This window comes from Arachis ipaensis, chromosome B06 (genome assembly GCF_000816755.2).
Source record: "Arachis ipaensis cultivar K30076 chromosome B06, Araip1.1, whole genome shotgun sequence".
In the NCBI taxonomy this organism is placed as follows: domain Eukaryota; kingdom Viridiplantae; phylum Streptophyta; class Magnoliopsida; order Fabales; family Fabaceae; genus Arachis; species Arachis ipaensis.
In genome coordinates, this window is record NC_029790.2 from 77,510,519 (window position 1) to 77,531,611 (window position 21,093).

The window sequence follows — 21,093 nt, forward strand, 5'->3', positions numbered from 1 at the left end:
AGTTAAGTCAATATTATCACAGTTCTATTAAGTCAACCAAATATCCAAGAATCACTTAGAAATACTCAGTCACAATAATTCAGAATACCATTAAAGAATGCACAAACACAAGAAGACAATCACAAACAATTTTACATTATCAAGTAAAATGCAAATGCGCAACAAGGATGATGCATGTCTAGTCCTATCGCAGGTAATGAGCTCATTTGTCGGTTTCGACCCACACCCGACGCAATCCAACTCGCAAGTCAGATAAGGCATTCCAGCGACATAACCTCTACAAGTTTCTACTTCTTGCAGGCACTAATTCTCCCACTGAAGTATGTCAAACATGACCTCTGCAAGTACTTAAAGGCGCTGATTCTCCAACTAAAGCATGTGACCCCTTCTGGAAGCCATTCCATATTTACGGGAGTCCCCACAAAATTATTCACATATAAAGCCCACGGCTTGTTAACATTTATCCTTCGGCACCATAACCATACTATCATTACACGTGCCAATTTATCTTCTCTTTTTCTTCAGTCTTTTACTTATTTATCCTTAATAGTTCAAACTATCTTCACACTGTTCTCTTACCAGCCGCTAAGTATTTTATGGAAACAGAATCATAAGATTCTTAAGTAAACTTTGTGACTCCAAATCTTTTAAAAAGGGTATTCTCTTTTTTTATTCTGTTCTATTTTACCATTAATAATATCGATAATAATAATATCTTTACTAAATAATATTCTTAATAAATTAAAAGCAATAACAATAATTTTCTTTAATACAAATAAAATAATTTAAGTAATAAATAGTATTTATAACTTCCTTGAAGACTTAACTCTTTTAAGCTTTACTTATAAACTTTTATTAATTATGTTTTAAACATCAAACTTTTAATTATTTTACTTTTAACCCAACAATTTTAGAAAACTACTAATTAGCTCTTTGTTTATTAATATTTACAAAAGTAACTCTGAATTTTTATAAAAATACCGGCTCATCCCCAAAAACTTACCTTTTACTCAAAATACCTCTAAACTTATTTATCTATAAAACCATCCTCAATTTTTATAAAAATAAGATTTCATTCTCAAATTAATAATATTATCATGGTAACACTACAAGAAAATAAGCCTTTTGCCACGCTTTAAAAGCGTGCCAAAAAGTGCAAAAAAGCATTCCAATAGCTTTTCGCCACGCTTTTTGAGATATCGGCACACTTTTGAAAGGGTCACATCTGCCAGCGTGCCGGTTGCTCTATCGCCACGCTTTTCTGGATCTATCGGCACGCTTTTTTTGTCGGCATGCTTTCTTTTCTTGCCACGCTTTTAAGGTCTTAACCTATAGGTACGCTTTAAAAGCGTACCGAAAAATGCACGTATCGCCACGCTTTTAAAACGTCCCAGAATGTATGCTTTGGGTACTCTTTAAAAGCGTACCGATAGGGAGTATGAGGATATGGGTACGCTTAGAAAACGTGCCAGTAGATGAAGATATGGGTATGCTTTTAAAGCGTGCCGGTTGCCAAGTTATGGCCACGCTTATTAAGTGTGCTTGACGAGCCCAAAATTAAGGTATAGCCACCCTTTTTAAGCGTGCCCATAAGTTTGGTCAGAATTTTTTTTTATTAATCATCCTAATATTTCTTGCAAAATTTATATATAATTTTAAAATTATAGACCAAAATAAAATTATATATATTGAACTAATCCAACAAATATAAACTTTCCCATAAAAAAGACATACATATAAAATTGTCACCATAAAAGTAGGTTTTGATGACAAAGTACTAAAAAGAAAAGTCATAACAAGTAAATAAGAATTGTCATTCCAACAAGTGTCACATATCTACTTCTTTTATATACTTAGTTACAAAATATCAAATTTCATGAGTAGTGTGATCATCCATTATGAGCTCCATTGTTTTTATCACTGCCCTGCAGAATTTTAAATAATCTTGTGTTAGTACATGTTATAAAAGCGACTTCAATTAAGTCCAACAAATCCAATTCCAAATCCAAATTGATTAAACATGAAAATGGCAAAGCAACTTTAATTAGGTCCCACAATCATATTCAGCCATTAGAACAAAAAACACATATCAAACACAAAAGAAATAGTCCCCTATACATGGTCACAAAAGGAGCTGTTCACACAAATTTCAAATTATTGGAGCAGAGGAACAAACATTTACATGAGTAAAAAATTTTCAGAATTCTGGTTACATTTTGTTTTTTATTATTATCCATTAGCAGATTTGGTGTGTGGAGTCAAAATTAACTAAGCTAGAAATGGAAGAGGCAAGGAATAACAAGCAATTCAGAAGAGAAGAGATGGTGTAAAGTTGACTCGCAGGTAACAATTAATTTAAAACTAAAAGAATGCTACAATTCACAAGTGCATCATCATCATGCAATTGGTTTAGCTTAATGGTAAGCAACCCATCTGTAACTAAAATCCATATTCCTTTTCCCTAGTTAATGCTACACTACCTCAGGATAGTAGTAATTAAATTTAAATGACAAGAAAGAAAGGGGAGAAACTGAGGAAGAGAAAATGACAAAGGAGAATATATGGTCAAAACTCAAAACAAAAAAAAGGGTCGTGGGCATGTCAGAGCGCTTTATTCTCAACCGCGATCAACGGCTTCCGCCGAAAATGAGATTAAATTGCCAAATCTCTTTCTTTCACACACCCTCTATCTCAATTCTCAATTCTCAATTCTCAATCAACAGTAATTTAATTCCGCCAGCAACATAAATTCTCAATCAACAATAATCAACATTTCTCAATTCTCAATTCAGCCAGCATAAACTCTCAATCAACAATAATCAATAATTCTCAATTCTTAATCAACAATTCTCAATTCTCAATTCAGCCATCAACATAAATTCTCAATCAACAATTCTCAATTCTCAATTCATCCAACAACATAAATTCTCAATCAACAATAATCAACAATTCTCAATTCTCAATTCAGCTAGCAACATAAATTCTCAATCAACAATAATCAACAATTCTCAATTCTCAATTCAGCCAGCAATATAAATTCTCAATCAACAATATTCAACAATTCTCAATTCTCAATTCTCAATTCAGCCAGCAACATAAATTCAACATGAAAAATGAAATTCTATAATCTAAATCAAGGGAATGACAATAATACAAGGCTAGGACAGTTACTTACATTATCAGTTGGTGGAATGTGAGTTACTTCGGAGGAGTGGGGAGTATTTCTTGGTCTACTACTTGAGGCATCCAAAGGAGAATTTTGGGCTGCTTGCACTAAGGCTACTACCTCTTCCTCACTCATTCCAGGATTGGGTTGGTACAACATCACCTTCAATAGACCACAAACACCGTCCATCTTCTTTTCTAATGAATGCACCTTATCATTGTATTCAACCTTCACTTGGCGAATCTTTTCATCCTTTCTAAGAAAGCTTCTTGTAATTGAAGTCCCATAACAACGAAGTCGACCTGGTTGGTCCTTTCCTAGCACTACTACAAATGCATCTTCATGATTTTCCCCTGCCTCTATGTGGCTTTGAAGTTCATTCTACCAAAAGTAACAACAAAAAAAATACAAAGTCACATTAACTTAATATAAATACAAATCTATCTAGCATTCAAATTATACAAATCCAAATACAAATACAAAACAACTCACAATTGTTGTTTGTGTTTTAGCATCAATTTCTTTTCCATTTTTACTTGTGCGTGTTGCTGTGAAAACTTCAGCCCTTGATAGCTCTTCATTGTTCTCTTTAGAGTCACGCTAGAGTATGAAGAGAAAATTTTATATGAAGCATACTAACTAGACAATATAACATGGATATAAAGAAGAAATCACAAAAAAAGAAGTTATGTTACCAGCTGCTTGCGCACTATTGCAAAATTTATGGAACCCATTCGGTGAGGACATGTTTGCTTTGACCTATTTTCAGTATTCTTAACAGACATAGCCTAAATATAAACATGAAAAAGAGAGATTATTCTTTGAAAATCACATCACCTTTTTTTGAAATAGCAAGTCTAATCACAAAAAAATCAAGGATAGCTAGAAGAAATAGAAGACATAGCATTACCTTGATAGCGGGAAGACTCCAATATCGAATTAGCTTGCGAAACTGAAATTCAGGAATCTCTAATGGTCGGTTCTTTATCATTTCTTTCTTTGTGTTGTACTTTAAGAAATGTTCTTTTTTAATTTCACCCTTGTATTTTTTCCATGCACGACAAAATCCCCGCATGACCCACGGCTTTGAACTTATTGGAAGAATAAACTTTTGCTATGCAACACATACATTAGAACGCCAAAGGTTAGCACACACAACATAACTAATAAATAAATAAATAAACTCTCCATAAAGGCATATTTACATACGTTGGCGTACTCCCACATGCCCTCCTTGAGAGTATCAGGCACACCATGCCAACTAGTGTATAGCAAAGTCACAAAACGGAGATTTCTAACTGTTGAACCCAAAAATTGGCCTAGGTTAGCTACGACCTCCTTGGTTGGACCAATAGGCTGCCCTTGTAAAAACTCCACCTCCCGTCGATCATTAAAATCAGTGGCATGAAGTTTTTTGCATAAGGTCTTGTCACGAGTTTTCTTTTTAGTGCCTAAGTACAATTAGAATAAGAGAATTTTAACTCAGACTAATTAAAAAGTAATATAAGCTATAATTAGGCAATAAGGGAGATAAGAAAAACTACCTTCATTACTAGCTTGTCCTCCACTACCCTCAATATTTGCAGCATCTTCCTCATCTTCCTCATCTGCATCATCTTCCTCATATTCCTCGTCTTTGAAATTAATCCCATGCACCTTAAAATACATGTCAATACTCATTCCCTTTTGTTTAATTCTATGCTCAGCCCACTTGTATCTTCTCCCTCCTCATTAGAACTTGCATCATCTTGATCCATTGTATCATCTTCAACAGTTTTTTTCCAGTTTTCGAGTTCTTTTCAGCTTGAAACATCGCCTCATTCCCACTTTAGGGGTTCTTTTCAGCAGCCTTTGAATTATTCCCAATACCCTGACATTCTTAAAACAGTGAGTTTGGTTGGACCTTCTTTTTCTTCTTCGGAGCCCCAGTTTGCTCTTCAAATGCATCTTCCACTATTGTGATGGTTGATTTCTTGTTGGATCTTTTGGGCCTTGATCTTGCAACCTAGCTTTATTATTTTCCCCCATGATCTTCTCTCTTTTAATATTATATAGTTGTAGCAATTCAGCACTTGACTTAACTTGCATCACCTCAAAAGAATTATTTTTTTTGGACTTTTCTGTTTCATGTTCTTTTGACCTAAGGTAATTATTCTTTTTCTTTTAGTGATCTCCCCTTTCTCCATCCTGCATACATAAGAAATAAGAAGAAAAAATGTAATTCTATTAATTAAATAAACATAATCAGCACAAGCAAGTAACTAAATAAGCAAAACAACCAACAAAAGTAATTCATTTAGAATACTACCAAAAAAATGCAAAGATAAACACATGTCAACATGAATCGGAATCAACAACCTCCATGTACTCATCATATTCACTTTCCTCGTCTTCCTCACAACGTTGCTTGGCAAACATGTTTGGAGCCATATCTATGATGGTAGCTCATAGATCATTCTTCACTAGATCAACTTCGCCATTATCATTTGGAAGACTTGGAATCATTTCAGGCTCACATGGCTCCCTTGCATATATTGTGGGGGAATCAGACTCAAGGTCGTCACTTATTCTAAATAAATCTCTCGGAATTATTTTCATAACATAGTGTTTGTCACTCACATATGGGTCTTGTACATAAAAGCATTGGTTTACTTGAGATGCTAACACAAATGGTTCTTCTTGGTAGCATTTTTTACTAAAATACACATATGAGAGACCAAAGTGGTCTTTTGCAACTGTATACCACTCATCCTTAAATAGGACTACTTTAAATTGGCCATAATAATCTAACTCAAACATATCAACTATTCTACCATAGTAGGTTAATTTTGCTTCAATTGGGTTCTTATCTTTCACACTAGCAAAACTAGGAGTCAATGCTTCTAATGTGACACCACTATTTTGGGTTTTACGTCTCGCATCACGGTGCCTTGTATGGAACCTATACCCATTGATAACAAAACCTGAAAATCTTTTCGCAACTCTATTTGGACCTCTAGCCAACCCTTTTGCCAAACCAGGCACATCTTTTTTCATGGCACGAACTTTAAACCATTCTGAGAATTATTAACTATGGTCTTTGGCTTTCTCCCACTTTGTTTTGCGTGGATTGTTATCATTAACTTGACTCGCAGGGAAGTCATTAATTATCCATAAAAGACATGCTCTCATGTTGAATGTTTTGTTTTTTGAAGAGTCATATATTTCTTCACCTGACTCCCACAATTCTTTTAATCCTTCAATAAGCGGTTGAAGAAAGACATCCATGTCATTTCCTGGTGATTGTGGTCCAGGATTGAGTAAAGAGAGCATAAAATAATCAGGCTTCATGCTCATCCAAGGGGGTAGATTGTACACCATTAGAACAACAGACCATGTACTATGTGTACTGCTCAAAGTTCAAAACGGATTGAACCTGTCGCTTGCTAAGCCTAGTCCTACATTACGAGGATCCTTCACAAAATCTTCATGTCGACTGTCAAATGCTTTCCATGATTCACCATCAGCAGGATGCCTTAATGAGCTATCTTTAACATGCTCATTATGATGCCAAGATATAGCTTCAACCGTCCTTGTGCGCATGAAAAGTCTTTGAAGTTTGGAAATTAAAGGGAAATGCCTTAGAGTTTTCGCAGCAACTTTACGAGACTTTCTTGATGAGGTTACATCATCCTCTTCCACAACAGGATGCTCAACATAACGGGATGATCCACAGACATGGCATGATACATCATTCTCATGCCCGTTTCGATACAACATGCAGTCATTAGGACATACATCGATCTTTTAGTAGTCAAGATCCAGATTCTTTATCATATTCTTGATTTTATCAAATGAAGTAGGGATATTCAAATGTGGCATTCCTTCTTTTAATAATTCCGAGAGAAGTGAAAGACGCGTTACTCTAACCATGCATGCATTTTAACAGGTAAAGACGAATAGTAAAAGATAATCTTGTGAATCCTTTACACCCGGGGTATAGTTCTTGGCTTGCCTCGTCCACCAATTTATAAAATTCCTTTGCACTTTCGTTGGGCCCTGTATTTTGTCCATCAAATTGTGTAGTATCTCTGAATTTATCACGTAACAGCTCATCAATGTTATCATTACAGTTATATTCACCATCTGTGTCACTGTCAACATCCATAGCAACAAGTGATTCCCCATGATTAAACCACCGCCATAACCTTCTACAAATCCGTGGAATATTAAATGGTTATACACGTCATCTCTCTTTAACCAAAGTCTATTACAACACTTTTTACATGGGCATTGAATTTCTTCCCCTTAAGGAATTCCCGCTGATCTAAAAGCAAAATGTAAAAACCTTTCTACACCAAGTTGATATTCTTTCAAATGACGGGGCGTATCCATCCAATCTTTGGAGACATCCTTCGAAAACCTATGTATTTCAAATAGATAGCTAAGTTCCTATTCTAAAGTCCTTAATTAACGTTAGTCTCACTAACTGCAAATCTAGCTTCCTATGTAACTAATAAGAGACAATGTTTTCCCAACCTCCAAAATACTTTAAAAATAACTAACAAAAAATATCAAAGAAAATTGAGTTTTAGCAATTTTTAAAGAAAGCCTTGAAGTGACCGCCTCGAGAAAGCTTAAAGTAGTATACATAACATGAATAACAAATTATACAAGGTTAGGACATAGAGAACCACGATCACATGACCTCTAATGATAGAGGTTCTATTACAAAACAAGTAAGTTATAAAAAGAATAATAAGTTATACGAGGTTAGGACATAAATAACCACGATCACATTCACGTAGTTGCCTCTACAAAAGGTGTCGAAATTTTTAAAATTAAACTAAAATAAAGATAGTAGTCAACTAGCACCGCAGAAACTAAATATGTACCCTAGCAGCAACAGCAGTACCACAGCAGAAGCAAACCAAGAGAGGTGGCAGCGGCAACAGCAGCGAAAACACAACTACTAAAAGCCTGTAATAAAAATAAATAGAATTAAATCAACACTAATAAGATTCAGCAGCAATCAAGCAAACACAAGATTCAGTTCAAGCAAACAAACACAGTTTTCAATTTTACTGTTGTATATATTGATTAGTATATGACACGGAAAATAAAGGTAGAAAAAAGTAAATATTAGTATATGCAGGTTCTGTTTGGACAACAGCCTTGATCGTAACAAGTTAAAGGGGTTAAAAAAATTGGAAATGAAGAGGTAGCATTAGCGTGGAGCAGTGTCGATGATCATGATCATTATAATCAGCTTAAACAAAAAAAAGTTCTAAAATCTGCACACATTTGAGCTACAAAAGACTGTGATCTGTGATAACAAGACTGAAATCATGTTAAATGGGTGTATTATTCTATTATTTTCTGATTACTAATTTTGGCTTTATGGTTAGATAGTGAGTGTAACCCAAAAAAATAAAGTAGTTAACTAGTGAAAAGGTTTCAAGAAAAATGAGCAACCACAAGCTTGTTCAAATTAAATAATAAAAATCAGTCAGCATGAGAGAAATAACAGGCCACAACAACAGCAAAAGAACAGAATTAGTAAACCTGACTTCATACGTAGCAGAATTTCAATTCTCACATAGCAATATAACAAAAGAATTTCTTAAGTAGCATTTCTAAACAATAAAACCTCAAAAAGAAAATACTTCAAACACCATAAAACTATCAACATATTTAACTTACTTTTTTTTTTCAAAATTGTAAAAAGATCTTTAGTTACATTACAGTTTCTCACATCTGACCAAGCATGCTTCCATTTGAACTTGTTATTATCCCAATATCAAGTTAACACATTCAGTAGCAACAGCTTTTGCTAATAATGTCTGAAATGCAATAAAAATAATTAAAAACAGGATGGATTCAGAAAACTTCAGTAAGGGGAAAAAATGTAAAAGGCAGGTTGAATATTGTCATTAATAGGTACTCAGCAACTTACTCCGCCAGTTCCAAGAAGATCGTACAGAAGAACGCTGGATCTCTTGCGTAATCCAGATGCAAAAAGATCTTTATGCAGTAGGGGCAACTAAAAATATGAAATTCAGAACAATTAGATATTCTGAAACTACAAACATAAACAGTATATCTGAGCTTGCTTATTATTTAACAAGATAAATACAACAATATATAAGAAACAAGCCTGAAAATGTTCTTAAACAAAAAAAATTGTTGAAGGAGAAGCATATTATTTTCCATCAAATAGAAAAAGCTAAGATATACTAAATAAACTGAGATGATAGATAGCCGAGAAAGTCTCTTCAATATCCATTTTAACAGAATTTGCACTTTCAGGAAGCTATAACTAGGGATAAATAAAAGTATAATTTTATTAATTTATAAAAGTATTTAATTTTATTAATAACTATGCTATAATTGATTCCATTTGATGTGCACACTTTTTTTGCAATTCGTGGCATTAAAACAACTTTAAACTTATTTAAAAGGAGGAATATGAAGTAAATGCACTAAGATTCTCAATGGTATAACTTGATTGATATGTCAATATCTGCACATACAAGAGAGCAATGAACTAGTAAAATGCATATAAGCTTACCCATGGGTCCAGTCCCTGTCTCTCTGCTGTAATCTATCAAGTCCTTCATAATATTTACCACTTCTGATATCTGCAAACATAAATAAGGTTGTAAAAGACCGATACTAATTCAGAAAAAGGATCAAAAGTGCACCATCTGAAACATTCTCTAAAACATTATGTACTGGAAAAGTAAGGTGAGTAAATGATTGGAAATGGATAAATACCTGTAGGCAGCGCACATATCCCCTTTGTATATCCTAAATCATTTACTAATGGAACTTCCACACCAATTGATGGGCTGATGCAACAAACCTGGAAAAGAAGCATGTGAAGATACTTAGAAAAAGATATGCAGAAGCTTGTGGTAAAATGGAAAATCTAATTTAAAGCACAAGGTGATCAATGGAAATCACTAGCTAAAGCTAAAATATGGCACAGCCGACCCAATAAAATAAAATAAAATAGAATAATAAGAAGAATAAGGAGAAAACACGCACACACACAAGACAACAACAAAAAAGGAGAAAGAGAATATCGGAAAACAGGAAATGGTGGGTATAAAACAGGAAATGCACCATTATTCCTAAGCTTCGGTGTTAAACCTTAGGAGGTAGGCTAGACTCCTCAAAAGCTCCTCATTTCTCTCTTTTAACTTTTATTTTTATACCTGAATACAAACTTGAATGGACTTCAACTCAACCAACTTACAAATATGACAACCTAAAAATTAACGGTTAAAATTAATTTTTTTTTTCAGTATATATAAGCAATGGTGCTCTCATTTGTAAAGTAAGATTCACCACTACATGATTGAATCAATAATTCAATATTATCATGAAAGCATTTATATCTCCAAAATCAATAACTATATGTTTAATTTGCAGAACAATATAACATATTTTGGAGCTACCATTGGCAGGGTTGCTAACAGAATTGGAGGAGCTCAGTTTACATTAAATGGAGTACACTACAAATTGATTGCTAATGAAGGAAACAATATACTTCATGGTACATATATACTAGTGCTAGTACTATATATGTCTACTTTATTTCCCTAATTAAACACATATAATTCTAATTTAATTAATTTCTATTACTGCTAATAAGATTTATCTGATGAAGAAAGATGTCACATATAAAGATTATTTCCAATTCAGCTACCACAGTTTTGATGGTGAAGAAGGTAATGAACCTGAAATTCTCAGCGGTCCAAAATAGAGGAACACAGAGACAGAGAATTAGGGTTACCAGGGTTTGCGAGAGAACACAGAAGAACACAGAGACAGAGAATACAGAGGAACACAGAGACAGTGGTCCAAAATGGGAAGAAAGAATTACCAGGGTTTACGAGAGACAGAGACCGCTACGCTGAGGGAGGGCCAACGAGGGTTGCGTTGATGGTGAGACAGAGACAGAGGGCCAACGAGGGTTGCATTGATGAGCGAGGGTTGAGAAACAGCAATAGGGTTTGACGGTCGGGTGCGAGGGTTGAGAAACAACAATAGGGTTCGACGGTCAGGTGCGAGGGTTACACGAACGGCATGGGTACGACGGTCATTGGCTTAGACAAATGAGGATAAAGGCGATGAACGGTCATGGGTGCGATAAAGATGAAGGCGATGAATGATTTTCGGTCACGGAGATGTTGATTGAGGATGATGATGGCGTGGGTAGCTAAGGCATGGGTGCAAAGGTCATTGGCTTAGACAGATGAGGATGAAGGAGATGAAGGCGATGAACTTTCATGGGTGCGATGAAGATGAAGGCGATGAACGATGAACGGTCATGGAGATGTTGTTTGTGGACGGCGCGGGTTACTTAGCTTTTAGGGTTTTTTTTTGTGAGTGGGTCACTTTTGATTGAGGGTAATGTGATGAACTAATGTGATGTTGTTTCAAGGTAAGCTAACGAAAAAAAAAGCTAAGTGTGGAAAAAAATTGGGTGGGAAACTAAATTTTGGGGGAGGGAATTCTATGGGTACGTTTTTTTGTAGGGTGCCCATAGACCATTGAAACACAAATTAGCCACGCTTTTTAAGCGTGCCAGTTTCTCGATATGGCCACGCTTTTCAAGTGTGGCAGTAAAAAAACGTGGCCAAATTTCAAGTTATTGGGCACCCTCATAAAAGCGTGTCGATTTCTCTCTATAGCCACGCTTTTCAAGCATGGAAAAAAAAGCGTGGCCAAATCACAAATCAGTGGCCACCCTCACCAAAGCGTGCCCATAGACCACTTTTGGGTACGCTTTAAAAGCGTGGCAAGAAAAAAGGTGCCAACAGGCCTTTTTTCTTGTAGTGTAACAAATACAGTTCTTTAAACCCAAAAATATCTTTTTATAATTAGTTCAAATATATATATACCGTTTCCAAGCTTTACAGTTACCGATTCTTCACGGCGTTTAATTCAATCTCTCGGCCCTTTAATTACACAGAATTTTACTTGATTTCCAAAATAATCCTAGCTCCGAATTCATCAAAATAATCCGGTTCTTGGCTGCACTTAAACCGACTGAACCTCAAACTTATCACAAATATCAATATATCACAAAAATTGAACATAAATTCAATAAAATCCAATCAACAATCAATCACAACATCTATTCACTTATCCAATACAAATTTAACCGTTGAGAAATTACCAACACCCTACCTCGACAAAGTTAAGATAATTGAAACTCCAGAGAAGTGTGTTTACCGAACAACTAAAGAAGAAAACGTAAAAAATTAGCTATGCTTCCTAGTACACCAACCGGCTAAACCATGCAAACTTGGGGGAAACTCCACCGTGAGCTTCTTCCAAACAAAAGTGACATCAACGAGTAGAGGAGGAAGATATGAGCACTTTAATTGGATTAGATTTTTTATTGGAGTTACGGATCACAAAAAATTGAAGCCGAAAGTTTGGTTTCCATGAAAAACAAATTCTTCTCACTCTCGGCATCTTTCCTTCTTTTCTTTCCAAGTTCGGTGATAATGATGATGATTAAAGGCTGATGGTGATGAATGATGATTTGTGGTGTTAAAGTATGGCTAGATGTCATGGTTATATATATATAAGCCGCGTTTTCATTTTTTTTCTTTTGTTTCCTTAATGCATTCGGCCAAAGTGAATGGAACTAAAGAAAAGATAACATTAGATGATGATTAAGGATGATTAATTGACTAGGTATCAAGTTCTGGAGCTGCTGAGTCAGTGATTTAAGTTATAAATTTCTTAAGTGAATAATTATGAAAACTGGATATATTAAAACACAAGTAATAATATATATAGGATTAAATATATATGAGTTAATAATATAAATGACGTTAGTAATTTAAGGAAGAAAGATATTCAATGAAGCATTAGCAACTCTAAACTCACCAAGAAATACTGATAATTACTTATATCGGCAAATATCGAACTTGATAATAATAATATTATTATCTAGGTTCTATTATAATTATAGCATGTAAAATAAATTAATAACATAATAATAAAATTTTTATTATCATTTATTTTACTTCGAAACTCAAAATTGACTCATCGAAATAAAACTAATTGTTGAAAATAACATTTCTAAAAACATTGTGTTAGCATAAAAGTTCGGGTTGTTACATTCTACCCTCCTAAAAAAAATTTTGCCCTCAAAATTTTCTTTACCTATAAACAGGTGCGGATAATCGGTCCTTATTTTATCTTGTAGTTCTCAGGTGTGTTCTGTTTTCTCATCTCGTCTCGAAGCTACTTTAACTAAAGAAACTATTTTGCCTTGTAGATGTTTATTGCTCATGACTAATTTTCAAACCGGTTTGGCAAGATGTGTTAAGTTGCTTCAAAATTGCACCATTTTTGGTTGCAAAACAAAGCTTTCATTGGGATTATACCTTTTTAGTTGCAATATATGGAAGACATTATGAAGATTTGACAAAAAAGGGGGAAGATCTATCTAGTAAACTATTGGACCAACTCTTTTGAGTATCTAAAGAGGTCCTATATATAGAGGGTTAAAATATTTTTTTTTTGGTTCTAGGAACTCGACCTATTCCTACGGTAGGGGTTACTTTCAGAAAAACATGGTTACTCTTATTAAGCTCTAAAGGTTTACTTCTATTATCAACATAGCTCTTCTATCGGCTTTGCGTTGGTTGAATCCTTCCATGGATATTCTTAATCTGCTCAGTTGTTCCTGTACCAAGTCTGGTCCCAACATACTAGCTTTTCCTCCGTCGTACCAACTTAATGGCGATTGACACCTTCGTCCGTAAAGAGCTTCATATGGTGCCATTCCAATGCTTTGTTGAAAGATGTTGTTGTAGACGAACTCAATCAAAGGCAGATACTTGTCCCAATTTTCTTGATGATCCATCAAGTAAGATCTCAATATATCTTCCAAGATTTGGATTGTTTGCTCTAACTATCCATCTGTTTGAGAATGATACATTATACTCATGTGCAACTCTATTCCAAATGCTTGCTAAAGAGTTCCCCACAATGACACACTTGGACGAATAAAACTTCCCCTCAAGTAGCTCATCTAATTGCTTCTTCTGTTTTGCTAATTCCAATGGTGACATTTGATAAGGTGCTATCGAGATCGTCTCAACTCCAGGTATCAAATCAATGCCCAACTTTATCTCTCACTGAGGAGGAAATTATAACACCCCATATTTTTAAAACTTTAATTATTATCAATTTATTTGAAGTTATGATTTATTTATTAAATTGTACTCATTATTTTTAGATATTATTTTATTAAAAATAATTAAATTAATTTTATAACTATTTGAGTTCAATTAAATTCAGATTCTTATATATATTTTTGTTATGATGAAATATTTTACATAATTGAAACTATATAATTTTAGCAATGCTTAAAGAAAGTCCTAAAGTGATGAGTGCCTCATGAAAGCACTTAAGTTGTACGCATAACATCAATAACAAATTAATAGATGTATTCAAATCCGCATAAATCAACCTTAATTACTATCTTATTCCGTACTACAATTGCAACAAACTGGTAGCGCAGCAGAAGCAGAATTAGAGAGGTAGTAGCAACAGTGAATAGCTTTTCGGTAGTAAATAATTAGTACCACAGGAGCAGCAGAATAAAAGAAGTGGCAGCGGTAGTGGATAGATAACTATCGAAAGCCTGAAATAAAATAGACTTAGACTTAAGTGAATACTAAAATAGAAGAAATGTGCATTGATTATATTGACTAATGTATATATAGTATAGTGTATGATGCATGAATTTATTAGGCTTTTAGTTAAAAAAACACCAATTAGTATTAATTCGAATGTAAGATAAATTCTAATAATAGGTGTCACTACATCATTAATTATCAACTCATTTGGAATTGGATCAAACTTTATTCTCGATATGTGAATTAAATCATTAGTCTCAAATACCATTAAATCAAATAAACCTCCCAAATTATATCTAATCTAGACTTGAAATAGTGATGTATGCATGCAAATAGTGGAATGGAGACTTGCTGAATCACCTAGTTGGAATGAAGATAAAGAAAACTAAGAATATTTTAACATGGATGATCAATTCAAATTATTCATGTATAAAAGAAACTTCGAAAATATTAAAATGAAACAGTTTGATAATTTCCAATAAAGAAAGTTAATTATATATTTTGTTTAAGCTGTTAAACTTATTTATACATGAAATTCAATCCTACAAAATTAGGACTCCAAACCATCAGCAAGCATGCGTTGTCTAGATTATATAGAAACTTGCATGCACATAATCATTAAACGTGATATGGGCAAACATTCTCCTCATATACTATATATCTATATATTAGATGAAGAAACTCTACCCATTATTTACTTTGACTAATGTGTGCATCCAGAATAACAGTCAACAATGAACCAGCACTTTAACACCATAACAAAAGAAATCAATGAATTAAACTACTGTGAGATATGATTCCCCGTAATGACTTCATACACCAGTGATATGAACAAACTGGATTATATCTTGGTCTCACAGCCAAGCTGAATCCAAGAACCAGTGAGTTTATTTCTCTTGGTTGCAAGGGCAGAAGAAGAAGCTGCTTATCGACCTAGTCAAAGAGCTAAAGACAAGTTAGATATAATGGATCTAATAATCATGAAAAATATTGACAATGTAACTAATGCCACCGAATCAAATCCATGTGCATATTCAGCCACCACCAACATAACATAATCTATATAACTAGAAACATTTTAATAATTTGGCTATGTTATATACTCGTCAAGATATGGCAATAATCAATTATATGTTAATGTAAAATATTATATGATTGCATGAAATACAGTCCTATCAGGGTGATGTTACTTCTTGATATTCAATAATAAAAGTTAATGGTAGGCCAACTCTGATAAATATTTTCCCCTAATTGGAAATTTGTTTATCAGGACTTAAATTAGAATTTTGCCTTCTAGCTAAAAAGAACTTATTCATTTTGGGTCATTTCAGTTGATCTACCTACCAATCTGATATTTAATACATTACTAGTGTTATTGACAGTATTTTTTTTTTAAATCTAAGAGCTTCAAACAAATTCTGATGAAACTTTATGTAGGTGAAAGCATAAATACCTTACGATGTGAATGTGAAAGTGTTCTTTCGAGTTCCTTGTCAAGTATTTTCAAAGGCAATGCACTGAGGGGGGAAAGAAGAATATCCACCTGAAAGAACAACTGCAAATACAGGAAGAAGGCACCTGAGGCTGAGATTGAAACACAGAGTCAGATTCAAAACAAAGCAGCCTGGTTCAATGCATTCCTTTGTAATTTAGGATCAAAATAAGCACTAATTTCTAAAAAAATGGAAATCAAAATGATAATCACTAAGTTCTACCACAGCGACGGAACAAAGATGAAGAAAATTAGGCACCTAACAAAGTAAAAGAAAACCAGTGGTGACAGTGGATTTCTTTCGACCGACAGAAGGGAGCAGCGGCGGAAGAGGTCACGGGTTTCCAGCGACAAAGGGAGAATCCACGGAGGGCTTGCAAGGGAAGTCAGAGTCATCGCCGAGAAGAGGGTTAGGGGTTTATGGTGGGACCAGTGATAGTGGGAGTGCCAACAGAGGTATTGTGAGTGCCAACGATTTTCTTCGTTCTTCAGGGGTTATTAGGGTTGTCAGTGCAATGATTGTGAGTGACAGAGGCATTGTTGGGAGTGAGAGAGTTTCGAAGCGTATGTAGGGTTATTAGGCTTCAGGGGTTATTGGGTTTGAGAGAGTCTCGCGTTTTGGATTATTAGTTTTTTTTTTTTTTAAAAAAAACTTTTGGCCACGCTTTTAAAGCGTGCCAAAAGAGTAACAGAAAACAACAACGCTTAAAAAATGCTACTGTAATAAAACCATGTTTCCACGCTTTCAAAACGTCCCTATTTTTCTCTATTACCATTATTGCCGCTAAACTTTTATTATTGTAACACCCCATATTTTTGAAACTCTAATTATTATCAATTTATTTTAAGTTATGATTTATTTATTAAATTGAACTCATTATTTTTAGATATTATTTTATTAAAAATAATTAAATTAATTTTATAACTATTTGAGTTCAATTAAATTCAGATTCTTATATATATTTTTGTTATGATGAAATATGTTACATAATTGAAACTATAATTTTAGCAATTTATAAGTAATAAAAATTATATATATTTTTTAATTTGATTAAATGACATTTTTAATTTAAAAATAGAGTTTAGTTAATGATATTATTATCGAGCTCGATATCCGCCGATATGAGTAAATATTGGCACTCTTCAGTGAACTTAACTTTGCTAATGCTTCATATTATCATTATGTTACTGATGTCATTCATATTAGTAACTTATATGTATTATTACTTATGTTTTAATATATCCAGCATTCATAATTATCCGTTTAAGATATTTATAACTTAAATCGCTGACTCGGCAGCTCCAAACCGTGACACGTACCTCCACGTGTCATCTAATCACTTAATCACTCTAATTTCTCATTAACCATCAACATCTTCACCACATTCATTAAGAAAATAATGAATTATGTTTGAGTTTAAATGATTTGATTTTGAAAATGAGATTGGTTTGTCGCTCCCCTAAAAGCTTAAAGACTTTGCCATGGAATTTAATTTAATAAATCCTGACTTAAAGTAATTTGATCCAATTTAATAACTTATCTTGTCTTGAGTTGATTTAAGGAAAGAATTATGATTTTAAGCTTGATTATTTGTGAATATTATTGAAATGTGATTAGCAAGGATGGTGGTCTTATCCCGCTTGCATTTTTGAGATTGATATGTGAGTATGATTGATGATGTGAGGACAGTGGTTTTGTCCCGCTCACGGATTTGGCAAGTTGAGGATGAAGGATTTCCTCTCTTGTTGTGGTATGAATGTGGGAAAGGTGGAAAGGTACTCTTCTTCATATTGTTTTCCCCTACGTCTTTCTCTGGTTGTAAAGTGGAAACGCACACTCCTTCGATGTGGAAAGGCACTCTCCTTCATAATTTTCCCAGGAGACCTTCTGGGGACGCGCAACCTAGAGACAATGTCCGGGTTAGCTATCGGATGTGTCGGGTTTTGGCATTTTAACCGACACGTGAGCTCACAGCCAATAGGACAGGCATGCATCATACTGCATTTGTTTGCTTTGTCTGGGTGTGCTTAAGTGTTTTGGTTTGCCTATCTAATAATTTCTGTCAAATTGTTATTTGTTGTACTTGCTGTAATTGCTCTCTGATTGTGTTTGTCTTGTGTTGTTTGTGCCTGTGATTGATTCTGTCTTGTGATTGTGTTTTGATGGTAATTTGTTTTGAATTAGGCCGTTGTCTGAGTTGATTTGATTTTGGGCCAAAGGTCGAGTTGATTTATTTTGGGCCAGAGGCCTTGATTGGTTGGATGAGTGATAAGTTTTGGTTAAAATATTTTCTCAGTAAGCGGTGAAATGTGTGGAATGTTATTTTACGTAAAATTTTTATAAGAAAAATATGAGTTTTAAATTTGGATAATGAACTGACGATCACTACAATCGAAAATAGTTTTATTTAAAATGTCTTCTTATAACAAGTCTTAAACCCTCTACTGAGAACCAACGAGGACGAAGTTCTCACCCCCCACAGACTTCTCTTTTCAGATCCGACAAGGAAGCTTGCGGAGTTTCTGTTAAGTTCCTAGATACGCTGTTTCTATTTGTATACATATGTTATAGATTTTCCTCACCTGTATTATTATAATCTTGTAAGAGGGATAGGAGTTGTATGTTTTGTATGTATATTATTTTTATAAGCTACTTATGTAAGAAAGTTTGTATATATGTATATGCTTGTTTGCTTTCAAGATAAAGTATTTTTCTAGTTTTTCAAAGAAAACAGCGATACGGTTTTGAGTCAAAGGCTCCTACTTTATTATTAAGTATATGAAATCGTCGTAATGCTTCTTGCTATCAGAGTGGCGTAGCCGGAAGCATAACATTCTAATAGTAAGGGTGTTTCATTATGGTATCAAAGCAGTTCGTTCCTGTTAGAGCCTTGGGAATGGACTGACTATTCCTTAGTGCATACTTTGAGTATCTGTCATGTAGTAGGATTCTTGTCGCAAGAGTTGGCACATCGTTTCTTGTTTTACCATCTTCATTGGAGTTCTTTCTTTCGGATACCTTTCCTGAACTATGCTTTGATTTTCTTCTAATTATATTCCATCATTCGCATATATCTTTGCTTGACCATTGATAAACTACTATTTCATGGTTTATCTTGTGCTTAATTGAGTGGTTTTTATTAACTCTTTACCCACTTATTCATACTATTTGCATGGTTTTATATTTCCTTCCTAATTATGTGCTTTGATTGAAAACATACTTCTTTGGACTTATATTTGCTTATTATTAATCCTCTCTTATTACCATTAGATGCCTTGATATGTGTGTTAAGTATTTTCAGATATTATAAGGCAGGAATGGCTTGGAGGATGGGAAGAAAGCATGCAAAAGTAGAAGGAATGCAAGAAGTTGGAGAAATTGCTAAGTTGTCCAGCCTGACCTCTCTGCACTCAAACGGCTATAACTTTAGCTACTGAGATCCAAACGACGCAGTTCTAGTTGCGTTGGAAAGCTAACGTCCGGGGCTTCGATTTGATATATAATATGCTATAGTTCCCCTGACGCTAGGCGACGCGATCGCGTAATCCATGCGGCCGCGTCGCAGTGACGGAAATCAGCGCATTTGAATTCGAGACCAGCGAATTCTGCGCTGTTTCTGACCCAGTTCTCGGCCCGGAAAACACAGATTATGGTCTATAAAGTGAAGGAATGCATCCATTCATAAGAACGCTTCCATAATTCACTTTTCATATAGTTTTTAGAGGGAGAGGTTCTCTCCTCTCTCTTAGGATTTAGGATTAGGATTCCTCTTAAAGGAATTAGGATGTATTATTATTTCAACTTTATTATTTCAACTTCTTCCCAGGTTCAATGTTCTTTTTATTTCTTTTCTCAATTTTGTTTATGACTCTCTATGTTTAGATTGATTTTCTATTTAATATATCTTGAGGTATTTCAGACTTATGATTGCTCCTTTTTATTATATAAATAATTTGGATTTTTTCCTTTTGGCTTTGGTTGATTTATTGGTAACGCTTGAGCTGTCAAATAAAGCAGTGGTTGAAATTGGGAGTTGCTCCAATAACTCTAGTCTTTCCATAAGAATTGACTAGGACCTGAGGATTAAGCTAATTAATCCACTTGATCTACCTTCATAGTTAGAGGTTAACAAAGTGGGATTAAAACCCAATTCTCATTTCAATTGACAAGGATAGGACTTCCAGTTCTTCATACTTTGCCAAGAGTTTATTTTATTATTATTATTTTAATTTATTTATCATTCAACATATTCCCACCTTACTTCCTAAACCCCAATTTACAAACGTATAACCAATAATAAGAACATACCTCCCTGCAATTCCTTGAGAAGACGACCCGAAGTTCAAATACTCGGTTATCAATTTTAAAAGGGGTTTGTTACTTGTGACAACCAAAACGTTTGTATGAAGGGATTTTTGTCGGTTTAGAGACTATATCTACAACGCAACTGTTTTTATGACATTCTTTACTGGCAAAAATCCTCTCGTCAAAATGGCGCCGTTGCCGGGGAATTGCAAACGTGTGCCTTATTATTGGTTATTGTAAATATTTTTTTGATTTTTGCTTGTTTATTTGTTTTTATTTTTGTTTTTATTTTTACTTTTTCATAAATTAAGAGGTTATTTGTTTTTATTTAGTTATAAAAATTTTTTTTTTAAATTTTTTCTTAGTGTTCATCTTGATCTTCAAGTTGTTCTTCGCGTTCATCTTGACCTTCAAGCTGTTCTTAGTTGTTTTCTTCGTTTTGATCTAAAAATTTGAAATTTGGTGTCATTTTATT

The 21,093-nt window shown here is 34.1% G+C and overlaps 1 protein-coding gene and 1 long non-coding RNA gene across 5 annotated transcripts; both read right to left on the reverse strand.

Annotated features, from left to right (window-relative positions):
• LOC107646961 lies at positions 1,709–4,913 on the reverse strand. The gene is made up of 6 exons (XM_021105801.1): positions 4,711–4,913; positions 4,376–4,617; positions 4,077–4,280; positions 3,862–3,954; positions 3,176–3,766; positions 1,709–1,925 (listed from the first exon to the last, which is right to left on the reverse strand). The coding sequence occupies exons 1-5, from the start codon at positions 4,844–4,846 to the stop codon at positions 3,623–3,625; spliced, it is 819 nt and encodes a 272-aa protein (XP_020961460.1). The 5' UTR covers positions 4,847–4,913; the 3' UTR covers positions 1,709–1,925; positions 3,176–3,622.
• Positions 5,165–11,193, reverse strand: LOC107648238. Of its 4 annotated transcripts, none has more exons than XR_002348870.1 (5): positions 11,037–11,193; positions 9,102–9,188; positions 8,849–8,988; positions 8,041–8,125; positions 5,165–5,353 (listed from the first exon to the last, which is right to left on the reverse strand). It is a non-coding gene; the product is annotated as an uncharacterized LOC107648238 (long non-coding RNA). The 4 variants fall into 4 exon arrangements; XR_002348871.1 differs by lacking the exons at positions 5,165–5,353; positions 11,037–11,193 and adding exons at positions 9,717–9,786; positions 9,923–10,014 and having other exon boundaries at positions 7,837–8,125; XR_001621813.2 differs by lacking the exons at positions 5,165–5,353; positions 11,037–11,193 and adding an exon at positions 10,947–10,963 and having other exon boundaries at positions 7,839–8,125.